The sequence below is a fragment of the Ochotona curzoniae genome, unplaced genomic scaffold (assembly GCF_017591425.1).
Source record: "Ochotona curzoniae isolate NIBS_2020 unplaced genomic scaffold, NIBS_Ocur_1.0 contig_3622, whole genome shotgun sequence".
In the NCBI taxonomy this organism is placed as follows: Eukaryota; Metazoa; Chordata; class Mammalia; order Lagomorpha; family Ochotonidae; genus Ochotona; species Ochotona curzoniae.
The window spans coordinates 11,100,700-11,113,248 of record NW_024465926.1 but is presented as its reverse complement, the minus strand read 5'-3'; the positions used below and the strand labels follow the sequence as shown (position 1 = coordinate 11,113,248).

The 12,549-nt window shown below is 53.1% G+C and overlaps 1 protein-coding gene across 3 annotated transcripts in view; it reads left to right on the top strand.

Moving 5' to 3' along the window:
• Positions 1-12,549, top strand: part of ZFHX3 (zinc finger homeobox 3) — a 258,118-nt gene that overhangs the window by 161,565 nt on the left and 84,004 nt on the right. For all 3 annotated transcript variants that reach the window (XM_040982429.1, XM_040982430.1, XM_040982428.1), the window contains one exon: positions 3,723-3,954. In XM_040982429.1, coding sequence (XP_040838363.1) covers positions 3,723-3,954 — 232 coding nt within the window. The remainder of the gene's footprint in view (positions 1-3,722; positions 3,955-12,549) is intronic.

Here is a 12,549-nt window from a genome sequence, read left to right as displayed (position 1 = left end):
AGAACCCAATCAAGCAGCTCTATCTGTTGGCCTCTGGTGAGAACCCCCTTGGCTGCACAGCAGTGTGTAGAATGGCACCACCACAGGAGAATACTTTTTTTAATATAAAGATTTGTTTTCATTGGAAAGTCAGATTTACCGAGAGAAAGATATTCCGTTGGTTGATTTACTCTCCAAGTGACTGCATCAGCCAGAACTGATCCAATCCTAAGCCTGGAACCAGGAGCCTCTTCTGGGTCTCCCATGTGGGTGCAGGACCCCAAGGTTTTGGGCCATCCTTGACTGCTTTTCTGGGCCACGAACAGGGAGCTGGAAGGGAAGTCGAGCAGCCAGGACAGAAATCAGTGCCTATATGAGAGCCCGGTGCATGCAGGGTGAGAACTTTGGCCACTAGACTACCATGCCAGGCCCTGCAAGAGAGAATTTGACAGGGAGAGATGAGGAGACAGAGTGGGGACTCACGGGCCAGGCCTATTCTCTTGGACCATGCCTGTCTTCTGAAAACTAACTCACTTCATGAGACCAGCATTAGCCCAAGGTCAGTGCCCCTGGTGACCTCGTCACCTTCCACTAGGCCATATGTCTTAGACCCACATCACATCCCCATGCTAGAGAAGAGATTTCCGGCAAGTAAGCCCTGGGAGGCACGTTGAAAGCACATGTAAACCACATCCCTACTCAAAGCCTGGGAAGTGAATGGCAGGTGTAAGGGGCACCCAGAGGTTAGAATCCTGCTACCAGCTGTGGGTCCTTCTCTACGTGTAGGGCAGCCTGCAGAGTAACAGGAAACTCGGGAAGCTTGGTGAGGAAAGGGCTTATTTGATGCAGGTAGCCATTGGTAGGCCCAGGTTGGGAAGCAGCCTCAGTTTGTTGAGTTGGAATGCGAACGATACAAGCAGGTGTTTCCTCACCACCAAGATAAGGTAATAGGCGGAGTTGATTTTTGAGTGTCTTTGAAAATGAGCTCAGAGTGGAAAGAAAGCCTGGACATCTGAGTTAGGCTTTCATACATGTCTAAGAGGACCCCACCTGTCCCCTACATGACCATCAGCAGGATAGGCTGGGGTTGTTCACATTTAGCTGCTTGGCTCCTGGCATATGCAACACCCCTCCTCTTGGCAGACTGAAGGACTCATGATGGAACCAGAGATTACTGAATGGTTTAGAAATGCCTTCATCTTACCAATTTTCTTTATTTTTTTAGACCAGGATTCCTGTAGTAGCCTTTGTGTCCATTCAGGAGCACAGTCCTGTCACCCAGGAGCCCGTGGATTTGAGGACAGGGTGTTTTTTTGGCATCTCAGTATTCCCAAGTAACTTTTTGTGGTGGTGCTGCCTCTTCAGGCTCTGATGGGGAAATTCCAACCCTTGGGAATGGAATGCTTGCATCCATATTAATATTTTATGAAATCAGGGTCTCATTGCAAGGAAATGCTGTTTCATGGGCAGATTGAGATGGTGAGGAAGTGTGGCCTGTACTGTATGGTCGTGCTCTAATCTCTCAGTTCCCGATGGCACAGGAAACCCCTAGTGGCTCTTACTGCTTTGAATTCTGGGATTCTTTGCTGTACTTTTATCCCCTTGGCTTGTGTCTGTTGCTCACCAGTGCCAGGCTGAACTCTGGCTCCCAGGAATGTCTCCCTGTGCTTTGGGGCTTTCAAAGTGCTTTGTGGGGATGGTGAAGGTGGGGAGAATGGACATAGGTGAACGCATCCCTTTGCCTCAACGTCTGCCTTATACACTCCTCTTTTCACCCTGGGCAGAAGGATCCAGAAAGTTTTGTGGTGGTGCACTCCAACTCCGTCAAGTTCCCTGCTGGCAGCTTGATTCCCAAGCAGTCAAACGGCACATAAATCATTCCAGAAAAAAAAAAAGATCAAATTTATTTCAAGAGAAATAACTTGTTATTGGCAGCTGTAGTTCCTTCAGCGGTTAGCATTGAGCTCTCAAGTTCCAGCTGCCTGTGGTCATGAAGCTGTTGTGGGGCAGCCGTTCCTTGGAGGGATGTAGCTTCGCCCCAGGACTCTGCACCTGACCGTGTGGAATCAGGAGTTAGAGGGGTCTGCTCTGTGGGCGCCTTTGAAGCCCTTTGCATTGCGCCTGCTGGCCAGCAGCAGGGCCTCCTGTGGGGTATTTGATCGAGGGCATCCTCCTCTAGTGACTTTGCTGTGGCACTCAGTGCAATCGTAGTCCTTCTTGCAAGGAGCCAGGACTGCCTCAGAGTCCTCCACACTTCTCTGGCGAAGGTAGACTGTGTACTTAGGAACACGTGTCCTGGCGAGTGTCACTAGACAGGAAGCACGTGGAGGGCAGCTCTCCAAAGGTGCTGTAATGTGTCCCGCATGATAAACCAGACAGAAATATCCAAGAAGCTGTTCCCAACGCATGGACGTGGAACAAATCAGGCTGCAAAAGGAAGCTGGCCACCCAAAGTAGTCCCTGCGTATTCACGGTGTATTTAGTGTCAGTGTTGGGGTGAGACGTGGGAGGCGGGGTGGATAGGAACATGGTATGTGAGCAAGGATCCCGGGTGCCGGTACTGTTTTCTTGGGTCATTTTACTTGAACCTCTTGGGGGAGGGTATTGTTTCTTCTGTTTCCTGGACATCCAAAAGAAAACTTTCCCCTTAACCTACATTGGGTCTTTTGCAAAGAAGGCTTAACCTCTGTCCACCAGGAGCGTGGCATTTCCCTGTGAGTGGTAAGGGTCAGCTCCGCTCATCGCTTCCTCCCCAGAATCTTGTCACCTCCGCCTCTTCTGCACACAGGTGTCCGGGTCTGCTGCTTGTTTCAGGGACTCCTCCTCTTCTTCCATTCTGGGCTTTAATAATCCCATGTGTGTCCGCTTCCTGCTGGCCCACATGACCTGTGATAAGACAGGACAGATGCCCTCGAGAAAAATTTAAATTTTGCTCTTCAATGGAAAGAAAAAAAAAATTCACATTCTCCTGTTATACTGCCATTTTAAATAGAAAAAAACTCGACTTTCTTTCCCGTGAAAAAGTCAGCAGCCTTGGTTCTGTGTGAGTGACCTTGGCTGTAGTACAAGTGTGGTGGCTGAAGGCTGCTGCTGAAGCCGGGCGTGGCCCCGCGGTCATCTCCTAGGCTCTACAGCCCACCCTGTCACTGTCATCCTTGTGCGGCTCTTGTGTTCGAAAGGCAGTCGTAGGTGAGCCATAAATCAGTGGGCGTAGCTGTGTTCCAATAAAACTCTGTTTACAGAAACAAGAGAGTCAGCTTCAGCCTTGGCTTGCCAACCCCTGATCTAAATAAAGCCAGAGGCTTTGGCGAGCCTGTACTAATTGTAGCAGAAAGATCAGTGTATTTTAGCTCAGAATTTGTGAGTCGAGACTAACGAGGTGGCCAGACATGACTTGGAGGACATTTGGTGGCACCAGAATATCCAAACTTGAGGTGGTTGGGAGCTAAGGACCACCAGGAGGGTCCCATTGGACAGCAGGTTTACCAGAGTTCTAAAAAGCCACGCAGAGGGCCATTTCGGGGGGAAGAGGAATGGGAGTCGGCCCAATGCCTGTTCCCTAAGATGCTGAAGAGAGGTGTCTTGGGTTCAGGAGCACCCCCCTCCACAGCACCGTATGATCAGTAGTCAGCCCCCTTGGCTGTGGAGCTGGTCTCAGGGCTGTGCGCCCCCAGGTGCCGCCAGCACAGTGCAGGCCCACACAGCTGACCCGAGGCGTGTCCCCTCTGCTCTGTCCCTCACAGCACCTGCAGCAGCACGAGAGTGGCGTGGAGGGCGAGAGCTGCTACTACCACTGCGTCCTGTGCAACTACTCGACCAAAGCCAAGCTCAACCTCATCCAGCATGTGCGTTCCATGAAGCACCAGCGCAGCGAGAGCCTGCGGAAGCTGCAGCGGCTGCAGAAGGGCCTTCCGGAGGAGGACGAGGACCTGGGCCAGATCTTCACCATCCGCAGGTGCCCCTCCACCGACCCAGGTAGGTCTCGCAGAGTGGGAAGCACAGGCTTCCTCCTTTGAGGAGGACATTGCAGGCGTGTCGACAGGCGGCCTTGTGGGGGACCGCCCTGTCCAGGAGGGAACGCGCGTGGATCATTGCCTGGTGGTGCTGTTCATGGAACTGGGGAGTTCTTTCCTTCAGGCTGTGCTCAGCCTGAGGACTCCCCAGGGTGCAAGCCGACAGGGTGTGCTCCTCCCTGCCCCTGAGCTCCTCCAGCTACGCTATGGGCTGGACTGACAGACCCACAGAGCAGAAGCCGGACCATGCGTCTTGTTCAATGGTTAAGAAAAGAGAGCTGGTGGCTAGAGCATCTTATCTGTAAAAATAAACTTCAGAGAGGCGCACAGCCAGTTAATATATCCTTCCAGACTAGTCCTGGCGGAGAGTCTGGTTCCGGCTGCTTTGGGGTACAGGCCTCCTGGGGGATTTTGCCTGTTCCCGTCTCTTGGGCTGCTGCCTCCCTGGCTCCTCTGTGCAGCCAGATTCAAGTGGGACCTCATTCGTTAGACTCCTCGCCTCTTCTGCCTGCTCGGCCTCTCTGGCCCTTTCTCGGACCTGCGAGCACAGAGCCATTGCCTGCCTCTTTGAGAGCAAGGAAGCAGCGTGTCGTCCTTGTCCTGTAGCCCTGCTCTCTCCCTGGTGGAATCTGTATGACTCACCTTGAAGACTGCGCCGTGCTGCCCTTTTGCATCCATGCCAGAGCTCCCCTAGAGCCTGTTAGCTGTGATCTCCACACAGCATTTGGGAAGGGCCCCGCTAGCCATCCGACGCCCCCATCCCAGAGGCCTCCACTGTCGCTCGTTCTGTGCCTGTCATTGCCTCGGAGTTGGTTCCTGGGTCCTCTTGTGGCGTTCCCTTTCCTCAGCTGGCAGCATGCCATTTCCTGTCTTCCTGCTGCTGCTCTGCCAGGCGCCCGTGCCTGGGTCCAGCCCACAGGTCTCCACCTGCCCCACGTGTGCTGTCCCCGTGTGCCAGGCCCTGGCTGTCAGTTCCGGGGTCTGTGGAGCTTTGGTTTCTTGGGGTAGCCAGCTTTCCTCACAGGCAGGCAGCTGGTGACACTGGTCACACCTTGTGGCTGGCATGCTCCCAGCTCTGCAGCGTGGGGTGTTCTTCCTACTGCCCTGTCCATGGGCGAGGCCTCGCCTCCCTGCCCCTGGCCGTGTGGGGTGTTGATGTTCTAACCAGAGACCTTGCATGGCTCCGCCAGGGCCTGGCTCATGCGCCCGTGCCCTGCAGGGGCTTCTGTCCCTCACAACAGTTTCCGGGACTGTTGCTGGCTGGCCTCATGTTGTGGATGTTGCCTCTCGGCCTTCAACCCTGGGAGGTGTGGATATTACTATCCTCTTCCTCTTCGGACCCACCCCACTTTTGCCCGCTCACACATAAGCCCAGTCCACAACGAAGCCACATAGGAAACATACCAACACCCCACGCAGCCACACGCATGGATGTTACACCCCACACCCTACAGATGCATGAGACACCATTCCCACGTTGCCCATCCCCGTGTACAACCACCCAGCAGGCCTTGCGCACTTCTACATGTGTCGTAGGCACAGGCAGTGTGGGCTGCCACACCCTGTGCGTGTACACACACACACATGCACAGTGCTGTGTGTGCATTCAGATGCACACGTGCTGTGTCAGCGCATGTGCACACGGTCCCCACATGCACATGCAGGCTGTGCCCATATGCACACACACTGCACCCACTCACTTCTGCTGCCTCCCACACTCTCCAGCCCTCCCTCCACCCTCCCCTCTGTCTTCCATTATGATGAAATAATAATTTGGGGTTATATTAATATTCAGTGTTTTCATTATTATAACTCTATAAATATTAATCACAGCTGAGCCATGTAGAGTTTTATAATTTCGTTTACCTTCTTGTACAACTTTTTGTTTTCCCTGGTTTTTCTAGGTGCCCATGATTAATTCATGCTAACCTTGCTCCTTGTCAGCCCTTGTCTCGCCAGCTTTGCTTCCTCAGGGAGGCACCCCTCCCTGCCCGCCTCCCCGCCAGCTTCTCTCTGGCCATGCCCTCCCCACTCCCTGTGCAGGCCATCCTGCTGCCCCATGCTCATCTTTCCACTGTCCCTCTGTGGGCTGTCCCTCTGCCCGGGTCTGCCCACTGCCCCTCTGTGAGCTGTTCCTCTGCCCAGGTCCACCTGCTGCCCCTCTGTGGACTGTGCCTCTGCCTGGGTCTGCCCGCTGCCCCTGTGTGTACCCCTGTAAGGGTCATCTACAGCCCAGTGCTGCTTTCTCTGTGCAAATGAGATGGCCTCACCAAAAGGTGTGTCTGCCCCTGGTTTCCTGGTAGCCCTTGCAGGTGTAGTGGAGGTCTCCTTTAGCCCACTGGCCAGTGCTCCAGACCATGTCACTTCTTTCTTTGGAAATGTGCTGTTAGGGCATGGGATAATTTCTGTCACACGTAGGTCACTGTGTCGCTGTCCCTTTAATCCTGGGCATTTTCCCAGTGTCTGATTTCGTCTAGTGACTTCCTCAGCAGAGTTTCTGCGTTGTCTTGAAGTCCATTCCTGTGTGTGGGCACTCACGGGAGAGGCGGGTGACTTCATACAAGGGCTGAGCACTGTGCCACCTGCTGTGGCACCCCTGCTCTGCACCCCAGGGTCCTGCCCCGCCCCTGACATTGCCTCCTTCCGTTTCTCTGTTCTCACTGGAATTGTTCCCTGATGCTTCCTCCTTCCAGCTGCTGTAAATGATTTCTTCAGAGTCTTTCTCTTTCCCTTTCAGCTCTGCACATGTCATTGTCCTACTCATCACCCCGTGATTCTTGGTTTCACTGCGCTTCTTATGAATGAGGCACCCTCAGTTAGATTGCTCGGGTGCACCTGCTCCAGGCAAATCCCCAGCCTGGGCCACAAGTCTCTGTTGTGTTACCTTTCCTGGTGCACCCTCCTCCCTGGTGTGTGCAGTGGTGTCGCTGGTGGTGGGTGGTTGGCTGCCTCTCTGGACTGCAGCACCCTTTGGTATTGGGCCTTGGCCCTAGAGTCCTGTCTGCCCTGGGCTTTCCTCCCTGCCCAGGTGTGGCTTCCTAGGAACGTTAGCATGCATGTTTTTGAGAAGGTGGATGCCCTGGGCTTGGCAGGGCGGAGCTGGTGGAGATGGTTAGCCCCTCTGGCGCACACAGAGGCTGGATTGCTGCCTGCGTGTCTGCATCGGGCGTTGACCTCGTTTGTGCAGTGTGGAGAGCATTGGAAGTGCGCTCTTGAGGCCCTGCCGACTTTGACCCTGTACCTCGTGTCTGTGTGCCGTCTGGAGCTTGCCGTTCTGGGGTTTGCACATGACCTGGAGAGATGACGGTGTGTTCCTTCTCCCCTGCTAACTGTCCTCGGCTGTGTGGTCTGCACCCCACCACGTTTTCCACAAAAGCTATCAGAAGTCACTTCCTTTCCAAGCTCCACCTCCAGCACCTTCTTATGGTTTCAAGATTATCCTCACTAGGACCTGTGGTGGCATGCGCTTTCTTTCCTGTGGATGGCAACAACATGGTCTCTTCTGATTGTGTCTGCTGCCCAGTCAGGTTCACATGCACTTGTCAGGCTGGGGGAGGGTGTCCAGGTACAGGAAATTGCAAAGGCTGCCTCCAGCCTTTACATACGGTGGTAGTAGCCAAAGGTTTCTGTCTGCCTCCGCTGGCCATGTAATTCCTCAAGAAACCTTGTGGCCAGATGTGTGACATCTCAGCTTTGCCCTTCCCCAGAGGGGTGAGCCCTGGCTGCCATCTGCTGATGGGGAAACCCTGTCCCTAACTTCCCTGTGGTGATGGAGTGTGTCCCTGGGCTGCCTGGGTGCTGTCTTCTGATACCTTAACCTCCGAGAGCTTCTCAGGTGAGCCCTTCCACCCCAACCCCAATCTCATAACATTTTTAACCATTTAAATTTTAATTGATTGATTTAAAAGGCACAGGGCAAGATCTTCCGATGGTTGATTCATTCTCAGAATGCCTGCGTGAGCCAGGCCTGGGCCAGGTGGAAGCCAGGAACCCAGAATTCAGTTCAGCTTTTTGGCATAGGCTCCAACTGTTTAAGGCAGTGCCTCTGCCCCCAGCGTGCACATTGGCAGGAAGCTGGGGCTGGAGTGGGGCTGAGACTGAAGCCCCAGCACTGCTGTGTGGAGTTCAGTGTCCCAAGGGGCAGTGTGGTTGCTTCGCCTCTCACCCCCAGCGCCTCTCTCCTTCAGTTGATGTTGTCGGCTCAGGTGGTTTTTCTGCAACACCAAGTGACAGCTCAGCTTGATTGGGATCCATGCTTTCGCTTTCATGCTTGCACACACACAGGTGGAGGAGGTTGCCTTCCATCCAGCAGTGGCAGTGGCTGGCATGGACAGTTTGCTTCTTGAGCTGATCAGAAGCTCTCGGAGGAGGAAGGCCCTCGGTCGAGGTTGCTGAGTGGGTCCGGCATCCCTGTTTGCTTCCTGAAGAGCCCTCTGAGGCTCCGGGCGAAGCTGCAGGTGGGTTCCAGAGCCTCCGCGGGAGATGAGACAGTGGTCACGGACAGGTGAGGTGAGGCAGGGATAATCCCCATGCTTGTGGATCCGGTTTAAAGCTTTAAAAAAATTTTTTTAAAATATTGCTTACAGGGCCTGGTGCGGTGGCGCAGTGGTTAAGGTCCTCGCCTTGCACGCCCAGGATCCCATGTGGGTGCCGGTTCTAATCCTGGCAGTCCCGCTTCCCATCCAGCTCCCTGCCCGTGGCCCGGGAAGGCAGTTGAGGACGGCCCAAAGCTTTGGGACCCTGCACCTGCATGGGAGACCCGGAAGAGGCTGCTGGCTTCGGATCGGCATAGCATTGGCCGTTGCGCTCACTTGGGGAGTGAATCATCGGACAGAAGATCTTCCTCTCTGTCTCTCCTCTCTGTATATCCGCCTTTCCAATAAAAATAAAAATAAATCTTTAAAAAAAATATTGCTTACATTAAGATGCATGCCCATGTGGGCCTCCAGTTAGGGTGAGGAGGGGCAAGGCATGGAGGAAGGCAGGTGGGATGCATGCTTTGTTTCTCTCTCTTTTTCTCTTGTGTCCACAAGGTGAGGAAGGGGAGGGGCTGCTCCTTGCTGTCAAATTACATTAGCACCCAGGGATGGGGGATGCTCATTTGATGATGTTTCAGAGGGGAAGAATGTCCCGAATGCTTTTTTAAAAGATTTGTTTTATTTTTATTGGAAGGGCAGATATACAGAGAGAAAGAGAGGAAGATCTTTTGTCCCATGGTTCACTCCCCAAGTGACTGCAACAGCTGGAGCTGAGCCAATCTGAAGCAGGAGCCAGGAGTTTCCTCTGGGTCTCCCAGCTGGGTACAGGGTCCCAAGGCTTTGGGTCATCCTCGACTGCTTTCTCAGGCCACAAGCAGGGAGCCGGATGGGAAGCAAGCCTGCCAGGATTAGAACCAATGCCCATATGGGATCCTGGCATGTGTGAGGATAGGATTTTACCCATTACTCTACCACGCCAGGCCCACTTGAATGGTTTTGATAGCTCTGAGACGTTGGCTTCCCGCAACAAGATTGAGAAAATCTTTCCGAGGTCTGTTGGCTGACCCTGTCCACCTTAGTACATCCACAGACCCAGGAGCAGGATGCAGAGCTTGGCCAGGAGGGTAGTCCAAGCTGTTGTGTTTTCCATCCTTAGATGAGGCATTCGACATCCTCTGCTGGCCTAGATGAGCTGGCAGTCATGTCCCTGGTGTGCATGTGGGCATGCCGTTCACTGCATAGGCGTAAGCAAATGAGGCGACCCAGTTCTGACATATGTACTCCAAGGTCAGATGGCATATATTGTGTTTTTCCCTGTGACTGGGGCTTGAGTCCAGTGATCCAGTTAGGGAATGCTACCTCCCACCCAGCTCTTCTCACTGCCCGCCCCCCCCCCTCCAAAAAAAAAGCTTGCCTAGAATCACCTCAGACTTGAGTCATTTGAGCACCAGGGAGAGCAAGGTCAGGTTGGGTCTGTCACCTTTACTAGCCAATGCACATAGCGATGGATGCAGCTGCCTGGTCAGGTCTACATCAGCCCCATTTCTCATCAACTGACGGGTGCAGCAGCCTCGTCAGCGTGACTCCCCCAGTAACTTCCAGTCCTTGCATGTTCTGGAGTGTGCTGTGGTATAACCCATCCCATCCCACATATTATCTGGCTCTTGTGTATACCCATGGGTGCTGCAGCTTAGCACAACACCTGGCCTGCCTCTAGATTTGGCCCACTTACATGCCAATGGGTGCTGCCACCCTGACCGCTCTGACCTGCCTGGACCAGCCCGCCTTTAGACCAGCTCTCAGTGGAAGTATGGCCCAGCAGGGGAGTTGGATAGATCACTTTTTCAGAAACCAGGTTCAGTTGGGGTTCCCAATCCATTCAGCTTAGACAAATAGTGCACCGCCTTCTGCTGTCTCATTTGACTTTATATACTATTTCTGCATGATTTTTCCCATAGTCCAAAAAGTTGTTGTGTCCAGTTCTGTCATTCTTGGTTTGGCTTTTGTAGAACTGGCTGTGCTGCATCTCTCCCATGTCGCATCTGGCTGATAGGGCCTGGGGAAGGCATAGAGATGCAGTGTTGCCGCCAGCTGAAGGCTGGAGTGCATCAGAACAGGTTGGCATGGTGGACCCTGTGAGCATTGATGGGCAAACAGAGAAAATGTGACTTCCCTGCAACAGATAACTGTCTGCAAGAGAGTTACGTTTCCTGGGTCCTTCTAGGAAGGAAAGCTTTGCTACACAGCTAGGCAGAGAAGCTGTTCTGTGTATGGGGAAAAAAGTTCTGTTTTTCAATGAAGAATAGAGTTTACAGAATTGCAATGATTAGAGTTACAGTGAACTCCTTTTTCAAAGGTATTTGCCTTATGTTTTCTTAAGATTTATTTTTATTTGAAGGGCAGATTTACTGAGAGGAGATGGAGATAGAGAAGATCTTCCATCTGCTGGTTCACTTCCCCAAATGGCCACAATGCCAGAGCTCAGTTGATCCAAAGCCAGGAGCCAGGGGCCTCTTCTGAGTCTTCAACATGGATGCAGGATCCAAAGGACTTCGGCCATCCTTTGCCACTTTTCTAGTCTGCGACAGGTAGCTGGATCAGAAGTGAAGCATCCAGGACACAAACTGATGCCCATGCGGGATGCTGGCACCACAGGGTGGAGGATTGGCCTAGTGAGCCATGGTGCTGGCCCTGTCTCCCCCTCACAACCCCTCACACGCTTTCTTTGTTTTTAAACAAAAGGACTGATTAGTTTATTTGAAAGGCAGACTTGCAAGAGAGACCAAGCTCTTCTGCCCACTGGTTCACTCTTCAAGGCCATAACTGCTGGGACTAAGTCAGGCTGCAACCAGGAGCCAGGAGCTCTGTCCAGGTCTCCCAGGTAGCTGACAGAAACTCTGGGTGCTTGTGCCATCTTGTTGGGAGCTGGACCCAAAGTGGAGCAGGCTGCTTTCAGCACTGCAAATGAGAAGCCGGAGTCGTCGGTAGTGGCTCAGCTTGCTGGGCTGCAGTGCCAGCCCTACAAGTGGTCTTCTTGCAGCTCTTAAGTGTTCTAAGCAAAGCGTAAGGGCGCACCTGGAGTTGCTGTGTGGAATCTGTGCGTAGGGACCCTGGTAGTGCCAGGCACCTGACTGGAGCTTGGGTACTGCTGTTGTGCTTGTTATAGGGATTTTAGCAGACTCAGTAACGATACACCCAAGAAGTAAGCCTCGGCTGACTTTTGTTGGTGGAGATGGTCTCTGTCAGGGTGAATCATATGTAGTTTGGTTGCTGTCTGAGTCTCTGGAATTTTTCATCCACATGGAGAGGCCATGAGTCAGTAGTTCTTGGGGTGTAGCCTGTCTTGTATTTCTGTTGGAGCAGAGTCCCTGATTTGCCTTAATTAGTCCTCTAACAATCTGCAAAGGTCAGTGCCAATTGCTTGTTCATTTACATTTGTAATTGTGATGGGTTCTGATGACCTATTCCTCATCCTGGCCCTCTAAGCACCTGCTGGTGTATCCTCCCCCCTTCCTTATACAGCACACACACCCCACACCACACCACACCACATACACCCCACCCCACACCACACCACATACACCCCACACATCACACACACAGTGGTAAGAACGGAAGCCCAGTGTGCCCACACAAGGGATGACTGTGTAGTTATGGAAGTCCATCTTGGAGAGGCTCTTGCTTCTAAGTTGGGAAGATAATGAAGTCAGGGAAATTACGTTGCTGCCAGGCAAGAAGCCCGAGAGCCATTATCTAGGAGCCTTCTTGAACTGGGTAATTCAGGGCAATTAAACTTTGCTGCTGGCTCTCTGTGAGATATGCTAATGCTCAGGCCTGCTGGGAGGTGGCCACATGCCGAGTGCCTGTTCACTGCAGCTGGACACTGCTAGCCAGCGAGCCTTGCTCTGAGGAGGGTGTCACCATTGGCTTGGGCGGTGGGTCCAGAGTGTAGCCTCCTGCCACCCGCCTGCTCTGGGAGAGACCAGCACCTGTACCTCCTCAGTGATCATCCACAACCCTGGGTTGCTGGGGTTCCTAGCGTGCACATGTCTTGTTTTTCCAGGGTGATCAGAAGTGCG